The following is a 26993-nucleotide window of genomic DNA, read 5'->3' as shown; positions in this document are numbered from 1 at the left end:
ATAGTAACCCCTATCTTACCCTCTCCTGGCAGGCTGTTTCCCTCATTTTCACATTCTCACATCCCCTCTCCCTCCAAACCCTCCTCCATCTCTTTGCTAAATCTCGCTCCTCATCCATCCTTGATCAATTTATTCCTCACTGTTCCCCTAAGGCCACCATGACTTAATCAAGTCCAAATCCCTTACATGGTGGAAGAAGCCAGGTTTGTGCCTTCCTGTTTGATTTTTCCATCCAGCGCAATGCCATGCTTGCCTCTGTTGCTGGCCATTGAGGGCAAGAGCACATAGGTTTTTGAGAAAGTGGAGCCTGGGCCAATCTGGTCACTGTATATTTAAAAAAAAACAAAGTTAATAAATAGAAACGTGACATTATTTGATGGAAGCACGGTTCGTGCTCACATTACAACACATTTATTTAGCACCTTCCTGGATACTATCTGACTCAAAATAATATCCTGACACTAGTGCTGTTCCAACATGGGATGTAATAAATGAATTGTGTCCCTTATACAACTAATTTCTGACCAATTCTGCAAGTCTCAGGATTGACACCTACAGGTACCTGCACAGTAACCGCAGCTGAATGACACAAACTTATCCAACCAAACGCCAATGAGAATTTAATAGGACCTCAATGGGCAAGCTCAAACATCCCGTATATGTGCATTTAAATGAGAGGCTGGGTGCTAAGCCTCACCATAAACCAGCCGCCAAGATTCAACTGAGATCTTCTGAATTGTCACCAGAGCATGGGAACTTGTTTGTTTCTTTCCTAACTCATTAGCTTTGAACCCGATTATACCAAGCTGAAACTACAGGATACAATTCCAAGATATAAGCAGATAGGAATGTGGGGAGAATTAGTAAAAGTGAATGTTGGATAGTCGGTATTGACATATTTGGCCAAAGGCCTGGTTCCATGTTATATATCTCTACCTATTAGTTAAAAAGCAAAGAGATGAGAATGCTAGTGAGAAACAAAAATAACAGTGGACCAATACAACTTGGGGTTGTACAGGGCTCCTAAATGGCCTATGGCTGTCATAGAGAGCTCTGTTAATTTTGCAAGGATTTTATAGTCCTTGAGGTTCTTGAAGTTATAAAACATTGTACTTACTTTGCTTCCTCCACAGCGACCTCCTCTGTGTACTTATCATTTGAGTACAGCACCACATTGGTTGTTTGTTCAACTGAGAACAAAGAAAAAGGATTTAGATCTGCTGACCACTTGGCACTTAGAAAGGAAAGAATCTTTGGCTTTCTGAGATAAGGTCGTCAATGTTTCCATGACAAAAAATCAGGAGATATAGTTAACACCATGGAGAACTAAGATGATTTAGGGGGGAAAAATTCTTTCAGAATGGACAAGTAACACAGAAGTAGTCTCGGTGTAGAGGAGATTAGATGGCATATTTTGAGGTCATATGCCTCTTCAGATGGCACAGTGCAGATCAGAGTTTCAAGGCACAAAAATTACTGGCAGTATCAACATGGTTTAAAAAGAGGTGATGGGGGGAGAGAATTTACAAAGAACAGGAATCTATATCAAAAATCAGATATAAAGCATTCTACAAGTTCAAAATACTGAAGATGTTGGAAACTTGGGGGAGGAAATAGAAAATGATGAAAATGTCATTACATTCCATGCAAAATGGAATAACTTGATTATGTCTCATCATTTAATTAAAACTGATGGAAGAGCAACAGCATGACAAATAGGCTCTGTCTCTTTCTCCAGGGCTGCTACCTGGCCTGAGTATTTTCACCATCTTCATGCTTTACTAGGTTTGACAACAAATACGATTCAATGAAAGTTCCCATTTCCAGCTTACAGAAAGGATGCAGTGTTAGATGAAAGTACAAGTAAGACTCACTTAGCAAGGGAGGTTATACCACTAGGAAAACTCAAGAGGTTTGTGATAATTTTGTTATATTTATGGGACATGGACAATAATGAAATTAAAGTCCACTTGTTGCCATTTTGAGGTGACATTAAGCCTCCTTCTTGAATGAATATAAGAACTCAATGCTAGGCTATTTCATGGAGAGTTGAAGCCATATCTTGGCTACACCAGGTACACTTGGTAAGTTCAATTCCTTTCATGAACTCATTGTGGCATCATGAAAATTTGACAGCTTTCATGAAGATTCTTCAGGTGCAAGGCCACAAATTAAAATTTCATAGTGAAATTGCAAACTCCAGGTTAATAACAGACAATCACAGAAACGATCTAGTCATACCTGCTAGTTTGATACTCTTCACATGCTTGCTAGAGTTATTTGTCACTTGAACGCTGACGTTGATAGGTTCCTCATGATAATATATCTGAGGAATGAACATAATGAGCAACTTGAAGTCTCTACTGAGTTCTTCGAGTCTCTAATGAAACCCATTCACGCTTTCTAGGCTTGCCCTTCTAGTCATCCATTCAACTACCATACTGAGTATGTATGGGATGACCGAGGAATGCTAGGGTTCAGGATCTGCGTATTGCCCATTGTTCAAACACATTACTTGGTAAATTGCTGTTCACCATTCAAGTAGCAAAGTATTATTTAGTGAACCTCCTATCATGCACAACCACCCCCCCCCCTCACCTCTTTATTCAGGGATGCCTGCAGATGAAGTGGTTGGTCTGACATGAGAAAATGTTTGCTCATTTGAGCAGTTGGATTTGGTCCAGCTCGATCGGGAGCATACTGTATTTTGCGGATGGCCAGGCGTACCGAACTCCTAAAGAAGGAAACGAGCAAGGCAATTTCTCAACAGGAACAAGTTGAAGTAAGATTACAAAACAAAACTTTTAAAATTGTTCAGTTGTCTTTAAAAGTTCAGCAAAAAAGGAACTTTCACCCTTTTATATTGTCAGACAAATAATTCTGGTCGAATCTTAGCTGCCTAAAAGGATTTTCCATTTTCCTAAATGGAAACAATGACTGATTCACATTTAATTCCACCGCTCTGCAAAAATTTAAATGCATCTTAACTATATTTAATAAAGTAGCTGCTATTGCATCCCTGGACAGTGAATTCCACAAATTCACCATTCTTTAGGTAAACAAGTTCTTCCTCATCTCCATCCCAAGTCTAACCTCTGAAGACGTTATTAAAGACCCTCACTACACAGGATATGCCCTCTTCATCTTACTACCATTGGGGGTGGGGTGGGGGGGTTGTTACAGGAGCCTCAAGACCCAGACTCAGCCTCCATTCTTGGTTCTCGAAGGGGAGGTGGTGAGGTGGACAGGAACATTGGATGCTTTGGTCAGATAGTCTGGGCAGTATTGAAGCATCTGCACACATGCCATGCTCAAGTTGTAATGGAGTTGAACACTAAGATTCCCCACTTCATAGCTGAAGGAAGATGTGTAACTGAATGCACTCTGGCCTGGAACATTGTCTCAAAGAGTCCATGCTTTAATAAATGGGGCAGACCAGAAATAACCTGAGAAGATTCTAGGAGCACTCTTTCAACTACCTGTGTCCTGGAAATAAATCAGGCACCTGAAGGGATTGAAAATGTTTTGGGATGGAGCACTTGCTGTCTGTCTTCGATTCAATAAATGAATGGGTTGATGGAGGTAAGTGAATTAATGACTGATTTGATGAGGGTTCCCAATGCCTTCAAATTGACCTCTAATTATAAGCAAAAACAGGGAAAGAAGTTAAAAGTAATAAGTATATCAGGCCACCTTAGAGGTGTTTACTGGACTCACCAAGAACCAAATATGGTCTGTTGCAAAGGCTGAGCAATGGGAGATGTATGAGAGTGACAGGGAGAAGGGACTTCTGACAGTTCTCATGTTGTAATTATCATTTTTTTCATTAACTAAAAAACTTCCCCAACCCGAGTTAATCTATCTCTCCTGAGGAAAGGTTACATCTTGCACAGGGAAGAATCTGTGTCTGACATATGACTCCAAAAAATCAGAAAATTATACAGCACAGAAAAAGGGCCTTTGGCCTAACTCATCCATGACTAAGGTGATTACCTGAACTAATCCCATTTATCTGCTTTTGGCCCATATCCAGACATTCCACCCTGCAAAAACTCATTTCAGGGAGGTATCACCACCATTTCAGGGAGGTAGCACCTCCCCCCCCCCCCCAAAACACCATATCCACCGCCCCCCCCACCTCTAAGAATGTATGTAATACTTTGTTTAGTGATTTTGTCTAATCTGTAAACCAAATTGGGTATATGCAGCAAATGTGACATTAAAATATGTACTTATATTATATTATTATGTATACTCTATTACAACTTTAAGCAAGTCTACAGGAAGTTTGGTCTCATCATGTGGGACATCAATCGCGTAGCTACTTAGTGGCTAGCCAGCTAGTTTAAATAACGTTAGCTATGCTGTAATGACACCTGTTAAACTCACCTCAACATGTCTTTTACATTTTAACCCACCATGGGCAATAGAAAAGTCACTGTTGCAAACGAGCAACACTGTCATTATTTTTGAGGTCGACTGTAAAGCCCGCCCACAGAGAAAACTGATAGATCTGCTTAGCAGGGGTCCCCAACCTTTTTTGCACCACAGACCAGTTTAATATTGACAATGTTCTTGCGGACAGGCCGACCGGCGGGGGGGGGGGGGGGGTGGGGTGTTAATCACGACCGAAATATAGGTGATAAGTCAATAGCATCATAACATTTTAAGTAACGTTTGGATATTAAACACACAGCACATATTTTCCCCATATGAACATATAAAATCATTGCAACACACCAATATCACTGAATCAGTGGGAGCCCTGGGCTTGTTTTCCTGCAACAAGACGGTCCCATCGAGGGGTGAGGGGAGACAGCGATACTCGAAGGGGGTTCCTTATGTCCAGTCTATTCCGCAATTTAGTTTTCGTTGCATTCATTGCAGAAAACTCCGCTTCGTAGCGATATGATGTTGGAAATGGAAGCAACGTTTTCAGTGCTTTCCTGGCTACCTCAGGATACTTAGCCTTGACTTTGATCCAGAATGCTGGCAGAGATGTTATGTCAAACATACTTTTCAGCCTGCCGTCATTTGCAAGCTCGAGGAGTTGATCTTCTTCCCGCGCTGACATGGATGATGCGCGGGTAATGACCTCGCGTGTGTTCAAGCTCAACAGTGCGTGACAGGGAATTTGGAAAGGTGCAAATGACTCATATCATTTCATATCGCCATATCATGTTGTTTCCTCACGGCCCGGTGCTTGGGGGCCCCTCTTAGCACAAAGAGAGACCAATCAGGATGCTCGCTCTTCCTCTCAAAAAAATCTATTTTCGGGATATTGTATATAATTTCCGGATGTCAGGGAGCCACTATCGATATGCAGGAGACTCCCGGATCTTCCGGGAGAGGTGGGATGTCTGCATATCTCTCTAAACTTTTCCTATTTGTGTACATGTCAAAATGGTGTAATTGTACTGCCTCTGCCACTTTTGCCTGGTAGACCAATCCAAATACTCATCATCCTTTGTGTGAAAAGTTTGCCCCTCAAGTCCACTTTAAATTATTCCCCTCTCAACTTAAACCCCAAGCCTCTAGTTTTAGACTTCCCTTTCCTGGGGAAAAAAAACTGTGACCATTCACCTTATTGACGCTCCAGGTTCCCCCAGTTTTTTAATGTAGACAATACCTTTAGGTCAGAGCTTTACTGATGGTAGCAAGTAGTTTGTGCTTATAATTCACTAAAGGCCCATCGACAATTCACAATTCTTTGCATCTCTTCATTTTTACCTTTTATGGATCTTTTCCTCTGGACTGCTCACGCAGAAGGCTATTACTTCAAAGCCAACAGAACAGAACTGAGGAGAAATCAGAAATATCAGAAGTTGCAATTATCCAGCAGGGAAGGGAAGCAGCAAAAGGTTCAGGGTCTATGGACGTTGACCCGTTCTTGGATGTGGGTTCATGGGCACTGACACATCCCAGATTACAAGTAAACAGAGGAAATTTCATTGTGATTGGTAGTTGATGGGGCACTGACAATTTCTAGATCACATAGTCCAAGAAGCTGACCCACTCTAGGTTACAGGTCCATGATTCATCATGAATTACTAGATTATAAAGTCATGCAACAATTCCTCATTTGCAGGTACTTGTTCACTGTCTTTCAGAATCACTTATGGAATCAGCTTCTACCAGGTCAGTGGAATAATGCCAGATTCCAACACCATAGTGTTCAATGAATTGTTCACCTTTCACTTAGATCTTTTGCCAATGATACTGAATCTGCAACTTTCATTTAAAACTACCATTTAAAAATATCATTCATGTAAGACAGAGGAAAGGCATTTTGTTTTCTCTCAGGTGGCAGCTAACCTTTGCAACTTTATTTTCATGTCTTTGAGAAAGAGCATCTCTGATTATTTTTAAGATAGGGTTGGCTGTATTCATGATTAGCAGGTTATAAGTTACCACAGGTATATGGAAACACAAGCTTGAATTTGCATTCAGATCAGCTATGATCTTATTATAGGGCAGAGCAGGCTCCAAAGGTCAAGTGCTCAACTCCTGCTCCTAATTTGTACACTCTATTAAGTCACTCCCAGACCTTCTCTGTTCAAAGGAGAACAATCCTAATGCTAACCTCATTGTGTAACTGAAGTCCTTCACTCCTGGCAAATTTCCCCTCTATTTTTTTTTTTTTGCAGCGTGTTTCTTGACACGTTGTCCCAAGAATAACTACAATATTTCAACTAAACACTCAGCTTCTTTTAAACTGATTCCTTAAGCTTAATATTCTATGCCTCCATAAATGCAAGCAACCCATGTTTCTTATCTAATCACCACCCTGCTCTGCCATGTTGAAGAATTTCTGTGAATGGACACCAAGTTCTTTGCTTATCTACACTTTGCAAAAAGGTGGCATTTATATTGATTATTATGAATCGATATGGGTAGAGCTGCGTAACACTAAGGGGCAGAAGACACTGGTGGGAGTTGTGTACAGGCCACCTAACAGTAGTAGTGAGGTCAGAGATGGTATTAAACAGGAAATTAGAAATGTGTGCAATAAAGGAACAGCAGTTATAATGGGTGACTTCAATCTACATGTAGATTGGGTGAACCAAATTGGTAAAGGTGCTGAGGAAGAGGATTTCTTGGAACGTATGCGGGATGGTTTTTTAAACCAACATGCCGAGGAACCGACTAGAGAGCAGGCTATTCTGGACTGGGTTTTGAGCAATGAGGAAGGGTTAATTAGCAATCTTGTCGTGAGAGGCCCTTTGGGTAAGAGTGACCATAATATTGTGGAATTCTTCATTAAGATGGAGAGTGACATAGTTAATTCAGAAACAAAGGTTCTGAACTTAAAGAGGGGTAACTTTGAAGGTATGAGACGTGAATTAGCTAAGATAGACTGGCAAATGACACTTAAAGGATTGACGGTGGATATGCAATGGCAAGCATTTAAAGGTTGCATGGATGAACTGCAACAAATGTTCATCCCAGTTTGGCAAAAAAATAAATCAAGGAAGGTAGTGCACCCGTGGCTGACAAGAGAAATTAGGGATAGTATCAATTCCAAAGAAGAAGCATACAAATTAGCCAGAGAAAGTGGCTCACCTGAGGACTGGGAGAAATTCAGAGTTCAGCAGAGGAGGACAAAGGGCTTAATTAGGAAGGGGAAAAAAGATTATGAGAGAAAACTGGCAGGCAACATCAAAACGGACTGTATGAGCTTTTACAGATATGTAAAAAGGAAAAGACTGGTAAAGACAAATGTAGGTCCCCTGCAGAGAGAAACAGGTGAATTGATTATGGGGAGCAAGGACATGGCAGTCCAATTGAATAATTACTTTGGTTCTGTCTTCACTAAGGAGGACATAAATAATCTTCCAGAAATAGTAGGGGACAGAGGGTCCAGTGAGATGGAGGAACTGAGCGAAATACATGTTAGTAGGGAAGTGGTGTTAGGTAAATTGAAGGGATTGAAGGCAGATAAATCCCCAGGGCCAGATGGTCTGCATCCCAGGGTGCTTAAGGAAGTAGCCCAAGAAATAGTGGATGCATTAGTGATAATTTTTCAAAACTGGTTAGATTCTGGACTAGTTCCTGAGGATTGGAGGGTGGCTAATGTAACTCCACTTTTTAAAAAAGGAGGGAGAGAGAAACCGGGGAATTATAGACCGGTTAGCCTAACGTCGGTGGTGGGGAAACTGCTGGAGTCAGTTATCAAGGATGTGATAACAGCACATTTGGAAAGCGGTGAAATGATCGGACAAAGTCAGCATGGATTTGTGAAAGGAAAATCATGTCTGACGAATCTCATAGAATTTTTTGAGGATGTAACTAGTAGAGTGGATAGGGGAGAACCAGTGGATGTGGTATATTTGGATTTTCAGAAGGCTTTTGACAAGGTCCCACACAGGAGATTAGTGTGCAAACTTAAAGCACACGGTATTGGGGGTAAGGTATTGGTGTGGGTGGAGAGTTGGTTAGCAGACAGGAAGCAAAGAGTGGGAATAAACGGGACCTTTTCAGAATGGCAGGCGGTGACTAGTGGGGTACCACAAGGCTCAGTGCTGGGACCCCAGTTGTTTACAATATATATTAATGACTTGGATGAGGGAATTAAATGCAGCATCTCCAAGTTTGCAGATGACACGAAGCTGGGTGGCAGTGTTAGCTGTGAGGAGGATGCTAAGAGGATGCAGGGTGACTTGGATAGGTTGGGTGAGTGGGCAAATTCATGGCAGATGCAATTTAATGTGGATAAATGTGGAGTTATCCACTTTGGTGGCAAAAATAGGAAAACAGATTATTATCTGAATGGTGGCCGATTAGGAAAAGGGGAGGTGCAACGAGACCTGGGTGTCATTATACACCAGTCATTGAAAGTGGGCATGCAGGTACAGCAGGCGGTGAAAAAGGCGAATGGTATGCTGGCATTTATAGCGAGAGGATTTGAGTACAGGAGCAGGGAGGTACTACTGCAGTTGTACAAGGCCTTGGTGAGACCACACCTGGAGTATTGTGTGCAGTTTTGGTCCCCTAATCTGAGGAAAGACATCCTTGCCATAGAGGGAGTACAGAGAAGGTTCACCAGATTGATGCCTGGGATGGCAGGACTTTCATATGAAGAAAGACTGGATGAACTGGGCTTGTACTCGTTGGAATTTAGAAGATTGAGGGGGGATCTGATTGAAACGTATAAGATCCTAAAGGGATTGGACAGGCTAGATGCAGGAAGATTGTTCCCGATGTTGGGGAAGTCCAGAACGAGGGGTCACGGTTTGAAGATAGAGGGGAAGCCTTTTAGGACCGAGATTAGGAAAAACTTCTTCACACAGAGAGTGGTGAATCTGTGGAATTCTCTGCCACAGGAAACAGTTGAGGCCAGTTCATTGGCTATATTTAAGAGGGAGTTAGATATGGCCCTTGTGGCTACGGGGGTCAGGGGGTATGGAGGGAAGGCTGGGGCGGGGTTCTGAGTTGGATGATCAGCCATGATCATAATAAATGGCGGTGCAGGCTCGAAGGGCCGAATGGCCTACTCCTGCACCTATTTTCTATGTTTCTATACCATAAAGCAAGGATTCCCTGACTGGGGTCCAAGAACCGCTTGGTTAATGGTAGGGGTCCATTGCATAGAAAAGCTAGGGAACCCCTGCCATAGAGCATTCCAACATTATCCTTCTCAAACTAAAACACTTCAGACTTATTAATAGTATAACAATAATAGTATTCCTGCCTTCCAGCATAATCCTGTAATCATTGAATGTAGGAAGATTATGTCTGATAATTCTACTAGTTCTATCTTTATTTTGCTCAGCCTCAGTGATGTATTGAACTTCAACATGACCATTTTCTTAGTACATCTTCTCTATTGCGAGCTAGAAAGATTCAAAGTCAAAGTACATTTATTATCATATGTATGCAGTATACAACCCTGAGATTTGTCTTCCCAGACACCATGGAACTCATTCAAAGAAAACATCAAACATTCATTGCTTTAAAAGGAACAAAATATGCAAATGGCAAAGTGTAGCTTCACTTACTTCCTTAACTGAGTGCATGATCTGACTGGGCCTTGGATCCCCCCCCCCAGTCTCGCTCTCCATTGTTCAGTATATTAATTATCAAAATTACAGTACATCAGTTGGGATGCTGGTTTGTAACTTATTCTACATGCTAACAAGCTAAATTCAATCTATTCTGCACAACCAACAACCACAAAACAAAATGTCAACTATCATTAAGATTAAACCATGTTTAAAATAAGTACTAGAATTTCGACCAGCTTCAACTTCATTTTGTGTACTTTATTTGAAGTAATTTCAATATTATTAAAAAGGAGTAGTTTAAAACTACTGTAGATCTTTCAGCCAGAGTTTTACGTTCCTGTATCACGATTGGTGTTGAAGATCTTACCTTGTCTGGGTCATTGGCACCAGGCTGAAGACAAACAGAGCATGGGAGATAGTTTGGGAACTATTAAGTGAAAGGACAGAAATGTTGATTAGAACAGATCATAAATAACAAAAAGCAGAAAGCATGTCTGTTTTCTGCTCCACTATATTCTTCATACAGTAATTTCTTTTTATTTCTCGTATTTGCTGCATTATCTCCAGTCATCACACTTATAGATAAGTTCCTCTAACCACAGGTAGAACGATCACGTCTCCATTGATTAGATTAGATCATTGTCATATATTATGGTGCAATGAAATATTTTGTTCGCAAGAAGCTCACAGCATAAACTGTATACATGGCAATAATAGATACAAGTGCAAAACAGCAAAAAGGTGCAAAGACTGCAGTGCAATCTGAAGTAGTGCAAAACTAATACCAAAGTAACAATAGCAGAGTAACTGAGTGACGGAGCATTAAAAGCACAAAAGCATGGCAGCACCACTGGGAAGGGGAAGTGAGAGAGGGGATCGGTTTAGGAGTATGATAGCACTGGGAACGAAGCTGTTCTTAGGACTGGATATCCAGGCTTTCAAGCTCCTGTATCTTCTCCCGGAAATTACAAGAAGGATAAAGGAATACCCCGGACGGCAGGCATATTTTACCATACTGTTAGCCCTCCTGAACCAACGTGCTGTGAAGACGAACTAGATCAGAAATAGATTCCAGGATGCTCTACTGCATCTAGGGTGCAGTTCATCTGGTCCAGGTGACTTATGTACCCTTAGGTCTTTCAGCTTTTTGAGCACCTTCTCCCTTGTAATAGTAACTGCACTCACTTCTCTTCCCTCACACCCTTCAACATCTGGCACACTGCTAGTGTCTTCCACAGTGAAGACTGATGCAAAATACTCATTTAGTTCATCTGCCATCTCCTTTCCCCTGTTATTATCACTCTGGCCTCATTTTCTAGCAGTCCTATATCCACGCTCATCTCTCTTTTATGTTTTACATACTTGAGAGAGCCTTTACTATCCACTTTGATATTGTTTGTTGGCTTGCTTTCATATTTCAACTTTTCCCTCCTAATGATTATTTTAGCTGTTTTCGGTAGGTTTTTAAAAGCTTCCCAATCCTCTATCTTCCTGCTAATTTTTGTTTTGTTGTATGCCCTCTCTTTTGCTTTTACATTAGCTTTGACTTCCCTTGTCAGCCGTGGCTGTACTGTTTTGCCATCTGAGTATGTCTTCATTTTTGGAATACATCCATCCTGCACCTTCCTCATTTTCCCCAGAAACTCATCTCATCCCTCAGACTAGTAATATTCAGTCAGTCAGTATTTTCTACCATCACAGTTTGTAGCAACATGTACCTGAAAGGTGAAAGGCAAAGCTTTGTCTCCAATCTTTTTCATCAGGTGCTCTTGCATTTTAGTCAGCGATTTTGATTCCTCGCCTGTTTGAGGGAAGACTTGGATTGTGGATACATACAGGTCCCTTTGGAAAGCCTGTCCAATCATTTCAATGTCCTCAGGTCCATAGTGGAAAGTGCATTTCAGTCTGCAATAAACTGAGGAAACGGAAGAGCCGAAGATTAGAGAGATACGAATGAGTGAGGTGTTGGAAATGCACAGTAATTTGATTGGTTCCACAAGGAATGAAAGTGGCAACATTTTTCTGGCCCTTTTATATAAAGGGGTCTGATCAGAGGAATCTATAGATTCAACATAATTCTTCTAAAGAGTTCTGATATGCTACTCAGGATTTACATAGAACATAGAAATCTACAGCACATTACAGGCCCTTCGGCCCACAATGTTGTGCCGACCATGTAGCCTACTCGATAATTTATCCTGAATCTCCTTTGTCTTTGCTGTGGAACTTTGCTCAATTTTCTTTTCTGTGAAACAAGCACAGCCTATTTTCTTTAAATTATTTTAGGCAGACAGCACAATTTTCCTGAATTCGTGTTCTTTCTCCGTGCATTATTATTATCATGGAGATAAACATTAAAGTTATTCTCAATAATCAAATTCATTAACTCTCTTTTCATATGAACCTTCAGATGTCAGTGGCTACTTCTTTCCTTCTTGATGTAAACACCATCTTTCATTCCCACTGCCAGAAAAGTTGGTTATCAGAAGCAGGTTTAAAATTTAAACTCGAAGAACGGTGGGAAAGTGAGGTTTCTGTGTAGTCAGCACTATGGATAATGATGCTTTGCCTGATGCTGTGGTGGAATTTGATTCAAGAGCAACTTTCAAAAGAGCTAATAAATTTTTAAAAAGTAAAAAAAATCCTAATTAAATGTAGAGTCCAAACGCTGGGCATAACCTAGTTACAAACTCACTGGCATTGAGCCAAAACCTACATAACAATGGAAAATCCAAATTCTCACCAAGTGTGAGGACTTAGAATTTGTTTTGTAGCTCAAGTGAATGAAAGCCACAAATATAATAAACTCAAGCCTGTTATTATTCACATGAGGTAATACTAGCAATGCTTGAATGAACATTGAATGAACATTGAGAAAAATCTCTGCATAGCTAACGTTATGTTTTGTAACTTCAAATCATTCAACTAATTCAAAGGAACACGTGGCGATCAGCAATTCAGGTGTAACTTTGTCTTTACTTTAAGCGAAGAGTGTATGTATCACTTGGCATAATGATGTATACAATTCACATATTTATACATATAACCCGTAATGAATTATTTGAACGATCTAGAATGCTTAGGCAAACAATATTTATACTAGATAACTCAAATATTATTGAAATATTAAATGCACAAGGGCTAATTTGATTTATAATGTACAATGCACCGATCTCTTTCAAGCTGGACCAGATTTTCAGGGCAACCAGGGATCAGTGATAAAAGCTGAGATTTCATGTTGAGAGGGACATAAAATTAATTTAAATATAGTGGGGGGAGTGAGAGAATAGCACAGGAGCGTAGCAGTCAGAGCAATTGCTTTACAGCACCAGCGATTGCCAATTCCAGCCCCTGTTTTTATGGTGTTTACACATTGCCCCCATGATCGTGTGGGTTTCTTACAGGTGCTCCTGTTTCATCCCACATTCTAAAGACAAATGGTTAGGGTTAGGGTTAGTAAGTTGTGGACATGCTAGGTTGGTACTGGAAGCAGAGTGACTCTTACGGGCTGCCCCCAGGACAATCCTCGCAGATTTGATTTGATGGAAATTGCACATTTCACTGTATGTTTCAACGTAAAGCTAACCTCCATGAAACCAGGAATGAAAGGAAGATGCATGAATGAGTAATTTTGCCTCCTAACATCAGGTGCAGATCTTGCCCATCTCATTCTCAAATGTTGAGGAAGAATGTTCATACCCATTCAATCCACTGTTGTAGATTTGCCAAATATTATTGCATCAAAAATTTAATCTCAAGCAAGCTTTAAGAAGTTGTATAATTGATAATGCAATATAGTTTCATATTGCAGGCTCACCAGCTCACCTTTTTGGTCCCTTACAAAACCAGCGTCCACCAGAAGCACACCATCTACAGAAGGAAGCAAAATATTGATCACTTGGACTTTAAATACAAACCGCACATCCCGTAACAGCAACTGAAAGGCTCAAACACTTGGAACTAATCAGTCTTAACTGACACAATTCGTGCTCATAACTCTCAGTAGCTCACTGCAAGTTGTGTAGTAAAGTTGAACAGAAGGAAGTTAAGAAGATCCATATGCATCAGAAAAACAGCACTGTAGGAAGGAGGAGGGCATTCTACAAATGTCATCAATGGAATATCCATGGATACAGAGAAATGTGCTAAATGGTAATGAAATTTCAACAAAGCATCAGCAAGGGTTCGACCTCTCGGTCTTGTTCTACAATTCCAGGAAGCGAGGGGGCAACATACAACACTTTGTAGTATTTACTGGGCGAGCAGTTAATTCCAAATGATTCACTTACCCACAGGGTCAATATGGGTACCATGATCCACAAAATCTCTTCTGCTCAAGTAAGCAGCAATCTATTTAAGATCAAAAACACAAGTCATAGGCAGCAGAGGGTAATGATTATACTATTTGTTTGTTATGTGCTGTGTCATACGGCGTAGGCGATCATGGTCGTAGAAAGACCATAGATTGTTCTTGACGAGTTTTTCTGCAGAACTGGTCTGCCATTGCTTTCTTCCGGACAGAGTCTTTAGAAGATGGGTGACCCCAGCCATTATCAATACACTTCAGAGATTGTCTGCCTGGCGTCAGAGGTCACATAACCAGGACCTGTGATATCCACCAGTGCTCTTACGATCATCCGCCACCTGCTCCCCTGGCTTCATGTGGCCCTGATCAGGGGGTTAAGCAGGTGCTGCACCTTGCCCAAGGGTGACTTGCAGACTAGCAGGTGGGGGGGGGGGGGGGGAAGAAGGAGCATCTTATATCTCCTTTAGTAGAGACACATCTCCATCTTGCCATCCTGATTATACTATATCCAATTTAATTCAACAAGTAACCGATTGTAAAGAAAGTATGTTTTGAAAATAACAAAGGAAAGCATGTTAAAAGAATTATACATAATTATTTAAGAGTTTAAATGTACTAGGTTATAGAGGAAAGGTTTATATGGATTTTAAGAAGCTCATATGATCTTACATCTTATTGTCCATCTGCAATACATTAACAGCCTCTGCAGCTGTTGCATTTTATTCTGTTTTCTATTGTTGTGTTACCTGAACGCACTATATAACAAACTCATCTGTACGAACAGTACACAAGACGTTTTTCACTATACATGTGACAATAATAAACCAATTTAATTCACAGTATGAAAAAACAGATGATAAACAGGGAGTAATATAAAGAAGAGAAGTTAATCCAAAAGAGGTTAATGAAGAGGATCTGAAAGATATACTGATGTACTTGACGATGATTCCAATGACTTGGATGTAAAAGCTGAAGTGAAACAGGGATTAGTCCAAGAAGAATACTTGGAGAACTGTGTGGATCATAGTATAGAGACCAGGATGATGTGAAGATGATTGGGGCAAGGAGATGGGGCCAGCATAATGTTTAAATTAGGCATCATACAAAGGTTGGAAAAATGTAGAGTTTATAATGCAGTAATAAGACAACTTGGAGCTAAGCTGATCAGAATGTGTTCATGGAGGTGGTGCAGAGTTCAGAGACAGGAGTAATACCCTTTGTGTACAAAAATCAATCATGAATTAAGTATATTCGTTAACAGAACATCTGTTACTTGGGATGGAGAACTCCAAAGTAAAGAAATCTTTACTTATCTCAGTCTTAACTGGAGATTAAGATTAATTGGGTACAGAGAGAGGTAGGTGACAACCTTATTGGCATCTGGAGGTAGGAACATATAGAACTGATTGAAACCACAAGGCAGGTATATTATGCTTAAACTGATCAGGTTATAGAGAAAGGAATATACAGTATAAACTGATCAACAAATAAGAAGTTTGTCGGGTTAAAATGGGTTAAGTTATATAAATGGTCAGCATTGATTTTAAACTGAAATGGTTAAAGAAGCACTATGGGTACAGAGTCTGAAATTATTGAGTATTGAACTAGAAGTTACTGATTAGGGTGTAGGGACAGGACCATCAAAGGGTGAAAACAGCAGTGAAATAGAGAATACAGCACCAAGAGTGAACGTAATCATCATAATTGGGAAATCCGGGTCTGGTGAAGTTCCACAATTCCCATTATCAGCTTAATGACCAGATCCCAGCATTGGTAGAGCTTGTGTTCCTGCTTATCATTCTCCTGCAGCTGTCTCCATTTCCACCACCTCGCACTATACACCCCTCTATTTTTGTCTGCCTCCATCTGTCATCCACTTACCTCCATCACCAAGCTCCACCTTCCCTTTCTCCTCATGGCCTTGACTTTCCCATTATTTTTCACCTCCCAGTCCCACCAATCACTTCAGACCCCTGTCTCACCGCTCCTCTTCTCCTCTATATACTGATTCAACTCCCGTCTCTGCTCTCAGTGCTGGAGTAGGCTTTCAATCCAAGACATTGACAATTCCTTTTCCCCCTACACATGCTGCTCAACCATCGAGTTCCTCCAGCAGATGGATTTTATGCTCCAGATTCCAGCGTCTGCAATTTCTCGCATCTTTATCAAAGTTACAATTCACTAATAAATAGAAAATGTATGGTGGCTTCAACATGACATAAAGGGGATTACTAAATATTAATCAGCAGAAACATGGGCCACATTCAGGCCGAAACTCAGTGAAGGTATTGGGCAGGTATTGATCATGATTTCTAGCTAATGCTTATATTGAGTTTCCAAATACAAAGCTGCATTTTCTGTTCAGTGTCCATACATAATGAATTACTGATGAAAATAATTAATATGATGAAACCTATTACAACTCTTCCACTATATGGGTTATTGACAGATAGAAATGATGGAGACATTTCTCAATGATAGGGATGGCTGTATCTGAAATGGAGGACGTAGACTCCATGTTACAGTAGCTTCATTGTGGTAGGCAGGTAGCATCCCAACATGATTGACATATCTTTAATCCAGCACAGTCCCTTTTGACCTCTGGCCTTCACCTCAAAGTTCAAATTTCACAGTAAATTTATCATCAAAGAATATATATCTCACCATATACAACTCTGAGATTCATTTTCTTGTGGGCATACTGAATAAATCCAAAATAGATTACCATAATAGAATCAATGAAAGATCACACCAACAAGGGTGTTCAACCAGTGTGTAAAAGACAAAAAAACTGTGCAGATACAAAAAGAGAGAAATAATATATAAATAAATAAACAATAAAAATTGAGAACATGAGATGAAGAGTCCTTGAAAGTGAGTCCATAGGTTGTGGAAATATTTCAATGATAGGGGGTAGTAATCGTTCCCTGAACCTGGTGATGTGAGTCCTAAGACTCATGTACCTTCTTCCTGATGGCAGCAGCGAGAAGAACGTATGTCCCGGGTGGTTGGTGTCCCTGCTGATGGAAGCTGCTTTCCTGTGACAATGCTTCATGTAGACGTCACTGGTGGGGATGGCTTTACCCGCTTTTTGTAATATTTTCTGTTCAAAGGCATCGGTGTTTCCATACTAGACTGTGATGCAGCCAATCGATACACTCTGCACTACGCATCTATAGAAGTTTGTCGAAGTTTTAGATATCATCCTGAAGCTTTGCAAACTCTGAAGGAAGTGGAAGCATTGCTGTGCTTTCTTCATAATTGCACTTACCTGCTGGACCCAGGACAAGTCCTCTGAAATAATAGCACTGAGGAATTTAAAGTTGCTGACCCTCCCCACCCTGAGGGTTGGCTTATGGACCTCTGATTTCCTCCTCCTGAAATTAATAATCAGCTCCTTGGACTTGTTGACATTGAGTGAGAGGCTTTTGTTATGGCAACACTTAGCCAGATTTTCTATCTCCCTCCTATATGCTGATCCATCACCACCTTTGATTTGGCCAAGGACAGTGGTGTCATCAGCAAACTCGAATATGGCCTTGCAGCTGTGCTTAGCCACTCAGTCACAAATGTAAAGGAAGTAGAGAAAGGGGCTAAGCACACAGTCTTGTGGGTGCACATGTGCTGATGGAGATCATGGAGGAGATGTTGTTGCCAATCTGAACTGACTTGGGTCCGAAAGTGAGGAAATCTAGGATCCAATTACTCCAGGAGGTATTGAGGCCAAGGTCTTGAAGCTTATTGATTAGTTTTGAGAGGATGATAGTATTGAATGCTGAGCTATAGTCAAATAAGAGCATCATGATTGATGTGGCTTTGCTGTCCAGAAGTTCCAGGGTTGAGTGAAGAGCCAGTGAGATGAAGTCTGCTATGGACCTGTTGCACTGGTAGGCAAATTGGAGCAGATCCAAGTTGTTTCTCAGGCAGGAGTTGATATGTTTCACAACCATCCTCTTCAACACAGAGCATGTAAGTGCTACTGGACAATAATCATTGAGGCAGGTTACCACAAACTTCTTAGGCCCCAGTATACGTAAAGCCTGCTCGAAGCTGGTGGGTACCTCGGACTGCTGAAGTGAGAGGTTAAAGATCTCAGTGAACACTCCGGCCAGGGGATCAGCACAGGCCTTTAATACTTGGCTAGGTACTTTTTGTGGGTTCACCCTCCTGAAGGCTGCTCGCACGTTGGCCTCAGAGACTGAAATCTAGGATCATCAGAGGCTGTGGGAGTTTGTGATGGTTCTTCCACACTTTCACAGTCAAAATGAGCATAGAAGGCATTGAGCTCATCTGGAAGGGAAAACCTGTTGTCGTCTATGTTGCCAGATTTAACTTTATAAGAGGTGATAGTGTTCAAGCCCTGCCACAACTGTCGAGCATCTTTTGTTGATTCAAGTCCGGAATTGCCACTTCACACGAGATGGCTTTCAGGAGATCGTACCTGGACCTCTTGTAACTTCCTTGGTCACCAGACTTGAATGTCTCTGATCTGGCTCTCAGCACATTGCAGAACTCATGGTTCCTCTAGGGTTTCTGGTTGGGGAAGACTCTGAATTATTTTGTGGGGCACACTCATCCAGTCCATGACAACCGTGGTTATTCATTCAGGTCCACAGACAGGTCCTCGAACACGGCCCAATCCACTGTCTCAAAGTAATCCCATAGCCACTCCTCAGCCTCCCGTGTCCACCTCTTTGTTGTCCTAATCTCGGGACCTTTGCTCTTTAGCCTCTGTATGCAGGAAAGACAGCCAAATGATCAGATTTACTGAAATGCGGTCTGGGCATGGAATGGTAGGCATTCCTTACCTTAGCATAACAGTCATCTAGTGTGTTGGGAACCCTGGTGCTATAAGTTGTATGCTGATCGTAATAGGGCTGGGTTTTCTTCAAACAAACCTGGTTAAAGTCCTCGACTATGATTTGAAATGTGTCGGGATGGCCTGTTTCTTGTTTGGAGATGGCATCATGCAGTATCTCAAGCGTTTGATTACAGTCGGCTGCTGGTGGAATGTAAACTGTGGTCAGGATTATGGAGGAGAGCTCCCTGGGTAAATAAAATGGATGGCATTTGACTGTTAGGTGTTCAAGGTTGAGGTAACACGAGTTTGACAAAACCACCACATCGGAGCACCACCGAGAGTTTATCATGAAACACACACCTCCACATTTTGCATTTTCTGAATCAGCAGCTCGGTCCATTCTGTGAATTGGGACTGATCTCTGTATCTGCTATGCTGGGAGAAAGCCACATCTCATTCAAACATAGGATGCAACAATCTCTCATTTCCCTCCGTTGCAGCAATCTTGCCCTCTGGTCCTCAATGTTGTCCTCCAACAACAGCACATTTGCTAACAAGATGCTGGGTAGAGGGGGCCTCATCCCTCAGCATTTCAGCCTGGCTTGGATATTCCCCCCTCCTGCCTCGCTTCCGGCTGTGGCGATGAACCTCCATCCACTTGAAGGTGCCGTCCCTGCTTGGTCTGCTGAGCCCCTCAGAAGAATGTGAAATCTGTAGATGATTAAGTTGATTTAAAAGTACATTGTTTAAAGGGAAATTACATGCTGCAGATTGCAGTGAGAGTAATTCAAAAGAAGTATATTTAGAAGTATTGCATGTAGACAGCAGAATGTCACCATAGTTCACTGACATCATCTTAGAAATAAATCTTGGATCCTACTTGGTTTCTATGAAGCTCAATGCAAGTTGAAAGACAAGCGCTTCATCTTTGGACTCATAATGTACATTTCCAGGGCAGAAATAGTTACTATGAGGGAGCATAATTTTAAGGTGATTGGAGGAAAGTGAAGGAGGGATATCAGTGGAACTTTTTTTTTAAACATAGAGAGTAGTGAGTCAGTGGAATACCCTGCCAGGGATGGTGGAACAGGCAGATACTTTAGGGACGTGTAAAAAAACTCTTAGATAGGCGCATGGATGATAGAAAATAGAGGGCTATGCAGGAGGGAAGGGTTAGATTAATCGCAGAGCAGGTTAACCGACATGAGCAACTCTTGTGATGATCAAGAGGGGCACCTATTCAACTGGGCATCAATGAGAGTCATGCTGCAAGCAAATATACGGCAGGCAAGAGAATTCCTAGACGTATAGTTTTCCATGTACAGTTCTGTAAATGGACATGTGGACCTCAATCCCATTTATAAGCCACTGTGTGCAAAATTCCAGACCACATCGCACAGCGTTTGCCACACAACCATTCAGCCCTCACTACATCACAATTGAGTTTCCATTATGGCGACCAATCAGTTGATTGACAAGTATATAAAGGTCAGGCATTGGGAGGACACACCACAAATTAGCAGTGCACTGATTATATCTCCTCTTATGCTGATGTAAAGTTTGTAAATGAATTACCAAGATTGGAGAACAACTCAACCCAACCAGTAGGTTAAAAGGTTAGCACAACATGGTGGGCCAAAGGGCCTGTACTGTATTGTAGTGTTCTGTGTTCCACATACCCACCTGTACCACCACTCCTGACAGCACAGTCCATGCATCCACAGTGCTCCATGTAACAAAAACCTACCTTTGACACCCCTTCAATACTTCCCTTCAATCACTTTACAATTATGCCCTATTGCATTAGCCATTTCTGCCCTGGAGAAAGTCGCTGCTTGTCCAGTTTATCTATACATCATCATTTTATACACCTCTATCAAGTCACATCTCATCCCACTTCGACTCAAAGAGAAAAGCTTTAGCTCGCTCAACCCCTCCTTCGTAAGACATAAATTTAAACATTACAGATCACAAGCTAATCTTGTCTTGAAACTCACAATTCCAGCATTCATTTTCCTCTCCTATTCCATATATTAGATATCATTCACATCCCTGCACTCTTCTCCCATTACATTTTCAGACAGCTGGGTCCCACCAGCACTAATAATATCATTTGATCCCTCATGGTCTCAGGTCTACCATAGAGCAGTCCAGTGGCGCAGCTGGCTAGCACAATGGCACACCTGGTAGAGCTGCTGAATAGTGGCACACCTGGTAGAGCTGCTGAACAGTGGCACACCTGGTAGAGCTGCTGAACAGTGGCACACCTGGTAGAGCTGCTGAACAATGGCACACCTGGTAGAGCTGCTGTCTTGCAGTGCCAGAGATACAGGTTCAGTTCTGACTGCTGGTGTGTGGAGTTTGCATGTTCTCCTGTTTGCTGCTACTTGCTAAGGATACGCTGGGTTAATATGACCCTAGTGTGTGAGTGAGTGAGCAATTGAATCAGGGTGGGCATCGATGATACCACGGGAAGGATAAGAAAGAGATTGTTGTAGGATTAGTGTGAAGGGTGACTGATGGCTGGTGAGGACACAGTGCACTGAAGACCCAGTTAGGTACCATATGAAACTACGACATCTTCTCTTTTGTTTTCTCTTTCCAAACCCCTCTCACAAAACTTGCTTCTTTTCTAATTTAAACAGTTCTGATTGTCATCAACTAAAAACAAGTCAACTGCTTCTTTATCCACCTGAGGTATCAGCTTAATGAGCAAATACTTCCCACATTCTATTGTACGTTTCTATTTCAGACTGCACCTGAAAAGTTTAGGACATTCTCTAGGTAGATCATGGAATTACAGGCACATTTATTTTTTTCTGGAAAAGGACAGAAGGACAATAAAAAGGAAAAAAAAATAAAGTACAAACCGATTTGTCACGAGACACTTTCTTGTAAACAATGCTTTTTTTGGAAGTCTTTCCATCCGCACTCATTCTTTCTACAATGGGTGGTCACTGCAGGATCTGGGTTGCTGAGAAGAGAAAATAGGGAGGTTTTTGATTGACTGCACCAAAGAATATTCCCTGAATAATTTAGTAATGAAACAATGAACTTAAAAGGAAATGCAGAGCAGATAATGATTATATTCAAAAAAAAGATTATTTCAGAGACTAATAAATCCAGCTATCCGGGTATGCTGCTTGCAGGCAATTATGTTACATAGTTAACATGCAGCTCGATCTTGGCATTTTGTGGCACTATGATATAAAATAGCAAACAATCCTGTCACACACAGATGGATGGTATAGTGGGATAGTGGATCATACATTTTCTTGCACATTCCAGGACAGAGGGATACAATGGGCCACGCACAATCCATATCAATACTGGTCCAGCTACATCAACCTTCACATTTTCTACCAGTCTGTTGTCACCAGTACAATCTACTATGCGGTGGTGTGCTGAGGCAATGGCATCAACACGGGTGATGCCAACAGGCTCAATAAACTGATTAGAAAGGCTGTCTCTGTTACAGGAGTCAAACTGGACACACTACAGGCTGTGGTAGAACAAAGGACCCTCCAGAAAACCCTGGCAATTCTGGACAATGTTTCTCACCCTCTGCATGTGACCTTGGCTGAACAGAGGAGCACTTTTAGTAATAGACTAAGACAACTGTGCTACTCTAAGAGAGCTATATGAAGTCAGTCTACCTCTCAGCCATTAGGTTCTATTATGGGTCAATCTATAGCCAGGGAAGTCATGATCCCCTCCTGTTAGACTGTTATAGATAACTTATTTTATATTCTTTCTTACTTCTGTAAGGGGTTTCTTCTTTTATGTTACTGCTAAGGCTAATAAAATGGCTTCTTTGCTATGTTAACTGCTGAGAAAGTGCTTCTCTCTCGCAGCTTGTTTGGGTTATAATTACTGTTAAGAGAATTGTATTCATTTGCTAACCAATTGGGATAGACGTTATTCTTTCTTGTGTGTCTGCAAGCTATTGTTTTTGCGAGCTTTGGGGCAGAAGGCGCGATGGGGACAGGGAGAGGAGACACGATGCTGTAAGCTGGCCGACGGAACGGACCCCAAGCGGGAGTCCGAGGCCCAGGGTCTTCAGCAAGGAGAGGAGACGAAGACAGACTTGTGTGGAGCATCTGGTCGACCACCGTGGTTGGTCCCAGGCGGCAGGTCGGAGGGTATCAAATGGTGGAAAGAAGACTCCGTTAATTGAGCTCCAACTGTTGTGCACGAAGTGGTTGAACTTTGATAAGTTTGGCGCCTTTTACTTTTCCTTTTATATTTTCTCTCTATTAATTACATAGTTCCAGTAAGATCTATAAGGTGTAATTATTTAATCACATATGGAGCATTGTCTGTTATTTGGCGTGGTGGGGTACATCACACAGCATCCACACAAACCTGATTACCCAGTTTGGCAGGGCCGAAGGCTGCTCCCCCAGACGGAAGCGAGCCTGAGGCTTACCAGGGGCTACATTTCTTTTTCAATATTTGTATATCTGTGTACTTGTAATGTTACTGTGACACTGTAATTTCCTTTGGGATCAATAAGGTATCTATCTCTCACTGGTCAGATAGTGGCACACTCAAACACAGTGGCCTCTCCAGAGCCAACCAAAGACGATTTGGTCTTTTTTACAATCACAAGGCAATACTGGACACAAGAACTTCCAGGTACTGCGGGTTTACCCCACCAGCGAGTTGCTCGTTGGCGGACGAGCTGGACTTTGTGCGGACTATGTCGCTGCTTGGTTCGGTGAGGCAGGGTTGGTGTGTGAAGGCGCAGTGCAGTCAAGCAGCGGGTGAATGTCTTGGGTGTTTTTTTTTACGATCGCAGACCCTATCAGACATTAGGGATGTAAAAGAGTTCACAGGTTTATTGGTGAGACCGAGGGCAGGGGAGCTGTGTTACTTCAATTATAGCGAGGGCTAGGTTCCATGTCATGCTTTTGCTGTTGCAGCTGTCAAGGAGGGGGAACTACAGAGGCAGTGTGGTACGGCGTCCATGCTGGATTGGAGGCTGGTGTCTCCAGTGTCCGTGCGGTGGAAGACAAGCTGGATTCCATGTGTATGGTCATCTGCGAACTGCTTGTTCTTGCCCAAAGCACCCATGCACCATCAATTTACAGGATATGTCACTCAGGGACTTTGGCTTTTTTTTGTGTGACTATATATTGACTGCTATCTTATATGTGCCTTGTGCTGTGTATGACTATTGGTACCGTGTTTTGTACCTTGGTCCTGGAGGGATGATGTTTCATTTGGCTGTATTCATTGTAATTAAACTTGAACTTGAGCAGTTTACTTAAGTCACATTTCAACAAAAATGGAGTTAACAGAATGGGAGGTCATTGACAAAGAATCAACATCACCTTTATAACTACTGACATGGGTCATGAAATTTGTTGCTTTGGTACATAGGGTTTATTACATTTAACACAAATGCATGAAGTGATTATTTATGGCTGAAAAAATGAGAAAGACAAGTAAAGCTAAATCTTAGAGTGCATCTCAGATCGCAAAGATTGCATGCGCGTCCATAAACTTTTGAAGAAGGCAGATCACGTTGAGAAAATATTGCTGTAGAATACAAAAACAAAAAAGTCCTGCGGAACTTTTACAATAAACTACACAGTTAGAGGACTATGGCCATTTATGGGCACTTGAGTTTAAAAATTCTTAGTGAAGGTGATGAGGTTTACCAGAATGGCACCAGAGTTAGAAGTCTTCATCTATAAAGAGCTTGATTAAAAAGTAATCAGTCTTCTTAGAAGAGAATTTAAAAAGTGGCAAAATAGAAGTGCTAGAGGGTTTTGACAACATGATTAATTACACAATAAGGATTGTCAGTAACCAGAGGATGAAGATTGAAGGTGATTAGTGACATGCAAAAGCAATTTTTATGCAAGGACACAGAATTCATGTCCTGAAAAGGTGTTGTAATCAAATTCACTGATTTTCAAGGAGGAGTTAGATAAAAATTTGAGAGGTAAAAACATGCAGGACATGCAATTAAACAGGGGAGATAACTTTTTCAAAGAGCTGCTACAGGGCTCTTCTGTACTTGATCATGACATGACTGCAGATTAGAGCTAGATGTTATTAGTCAGATTATAAAAATACTATATTGGGATCAGATAGCAATACAAGTTAAATGTTATCACATTAGAACTAGCTATTCCTATTACCAATCATTAGCAGCTAAGTGAAAATGCTGCATTAAAGAACATATTTTAGTACCCCTAACAGTAATGGATGTGCCATATTATAGTGAACAAGTGAAAATTTGGTAACTTTTGTCACACATGACTGAGATATAGTGGAAAGCTTTAGTTCACATGACCATCCAGATTATTCCATACATAAGTACATTAATATAATACAAGAGGTAAAAAAAATGCAGGTTAATCTGCCTTAGATCTATAATAATTGAGCCAGATGCGAACTGGAGGCCATTACCTGCTGAATATAGAATCAGCCACTTGATTAACAGAACAATTGCTGTAGTAATTGAGTCAAAAGCATTATTATTAGCATCAGAGAAACACGATGAGATATTAGCATTAGTTTGATTCTTGTAAATACAGTAAATTGAATGACAGGTCACTTGGGACCTTTTCCTCAGATTATCTCGGTCACAGTAATAATTATAAACAAGGAATTATCAACGATGTTAAACAATGGGAACATAGTACAGTACCTGAAAGAGGCACAGGACAGATACAGACCACTGCAAATGAAAGCTCTTCAGCACTTCCTGGGATCTTCTTTTGGTCCAGAACTTCCCTTAGCTCCTTCTCACTCTAGATAGGAAGACTCCCTCTCGGGGACTGGGTTAGCCCAACATTGGATTCATTTATAGTCAGGCAATTTAATGAATCTGTCCTTAAGCTGATGAAGGCAGGTTCATATTTCCCATTTACCTGTTCAAGCTCTAAAACCCTGAGATAAATTCAGGCCAGCCACCTGAGAAGATTACAGGCTATTGTTAGCACAGCAGATTCTCACCAAGGTTATATCTTCTCTTGTCATAAATCTTTTAATAGCTAGATCCATAATCTGTTGACACCTTCAGACAAAGTACAACACCATAACACAGTATACACTCAAGATCCACTTTATTCGTATCAACGAACAGGTGTAGCAAATATCTAATCAGCCAATCGTGTGGCAGCAACCCAATGCATAAAAGCATGCAGACATGGTCAAGATGTTCATTTTCTGTTGGGCCAAACATCAGAACGGGGAAGAAATGGGATCTCGGTGACTTTGACCATGGCATGATTGTTGGTGCCAGATAGGGTGGTTTGAGTAACTCAGAAACTGCTGATCTCCTGGGATTTTCACTTCTGACTGTCTCTAGAGTTTACAGAGAATAGTGTTTAAAAAAAAACAAAAACCAGTGAACGGTAGTTCTGTGAGCAAAAATGCTTTATTAATGAGAAAGGGCAGAGGAGGATGGCCAGACTGGTTCAAGCTGACAGGAAGGTGCAGTAACTCAAATAACCACACGTTACAACAGTGGTTCAGTCTGAATACACAACACGTTGAACCTTGCAATGGATGGGCTACAGCAGCAGAAGACAATGAACATACACCTTGGGCAGAAACCATTTGAGAGACTGGATTGAATTAAACACAATGACCTGGAAACTCTCTTGAGCTGCTCAGTATTTAAATGTGTTTCACAAGTTAATTTTATTTAAGAAACACACACAAAGTGCTGGTGGAACTCAGCAGGCCAGGCAGCATCTATGGTTAAAAAGTACAGTCAACATTTCAGGCCAAGACCCTTTGGCAGGGCTTCTGCAGGAATCTTATTTAAAATCTGTTCACTAAAAATGATTTATACCTTGTGCACTTATGGCACATTATTAGAAATCTGTGCTAGGTCCTCCAACTGTAAGACATTCGTCTG

At 41.3% G+C, this 26993-nt stretch overlaps 1 protein-coding gene across 1 annotated transcript in view; it reads right to left on the bottom strand.

Annotated features, from left to right (window-relative positions):
* The window catches only part of LOC140196444 (S-arrestin-like), a 58217-nt gene extending 36170 nt beyond the window's left edge, over nucleotides 1–22047 (bottom strand). Inside the window, exons 1-10 of the mRNA XM_072255674.1 lie at nucleotides 21982–22047; nucleotides 14294–14354; nucleotides 13830–13874; nucleotides 11723–11919; nucleotides 10372–10431; nucleotides 5731–5798; nucleotides 2599–2734; nucleotides 2242–2326; nucleotides 1118–1190; nucleotides 187–324 (exon numbers count right to left, since the gene is read on the bottom strand). Coding sequence (XP_072111775.1) covers nucleotides 187–324; nucleotides 1118–1190; nucleotides 2242–2326; nucleotides 2599–2734; nucleotides 5731–5798; nucleotides 10372–10431; nucleotides 11723–11919; nucleotides 13830–13874; nucleotides 14294–14354; nucleotides 21982–22047 — 929 coding nt within the window. The remainder of the gene's footprint in view (nucleotides 1–186; nucleotides 325–1117; nucleotides 1191–2241; nucleotides 2327–2598; nucleotides 2735–5730; nucleotides 5799–10371; nucleotides 10432–11722; nucleotides 11920–13829; nucleotides 13875–14293; nucleotides 14355–21981) is intronic.
* Nucleotides 22048–26993: the final 4946 nt, after the last annotated feature.

This window comes from Mobula birostris, chromosome 4, assembly GCF_030028105.1.
Source record: "Mobula birostris isolate sMobBir1 chromosome 4, sMobBir1.hap1, whole genome shotgun sequence".
Classification (NCBI taxonomy): Eukaryota; Metazoa; Chordata; class Chondrichthyes; order Myliobatiformes; family Myliobatidae; genus Mobula; species Mobula birostris.
This window is presented reverse-complemented; position numbering and strand designations above follow the sequence as displayed.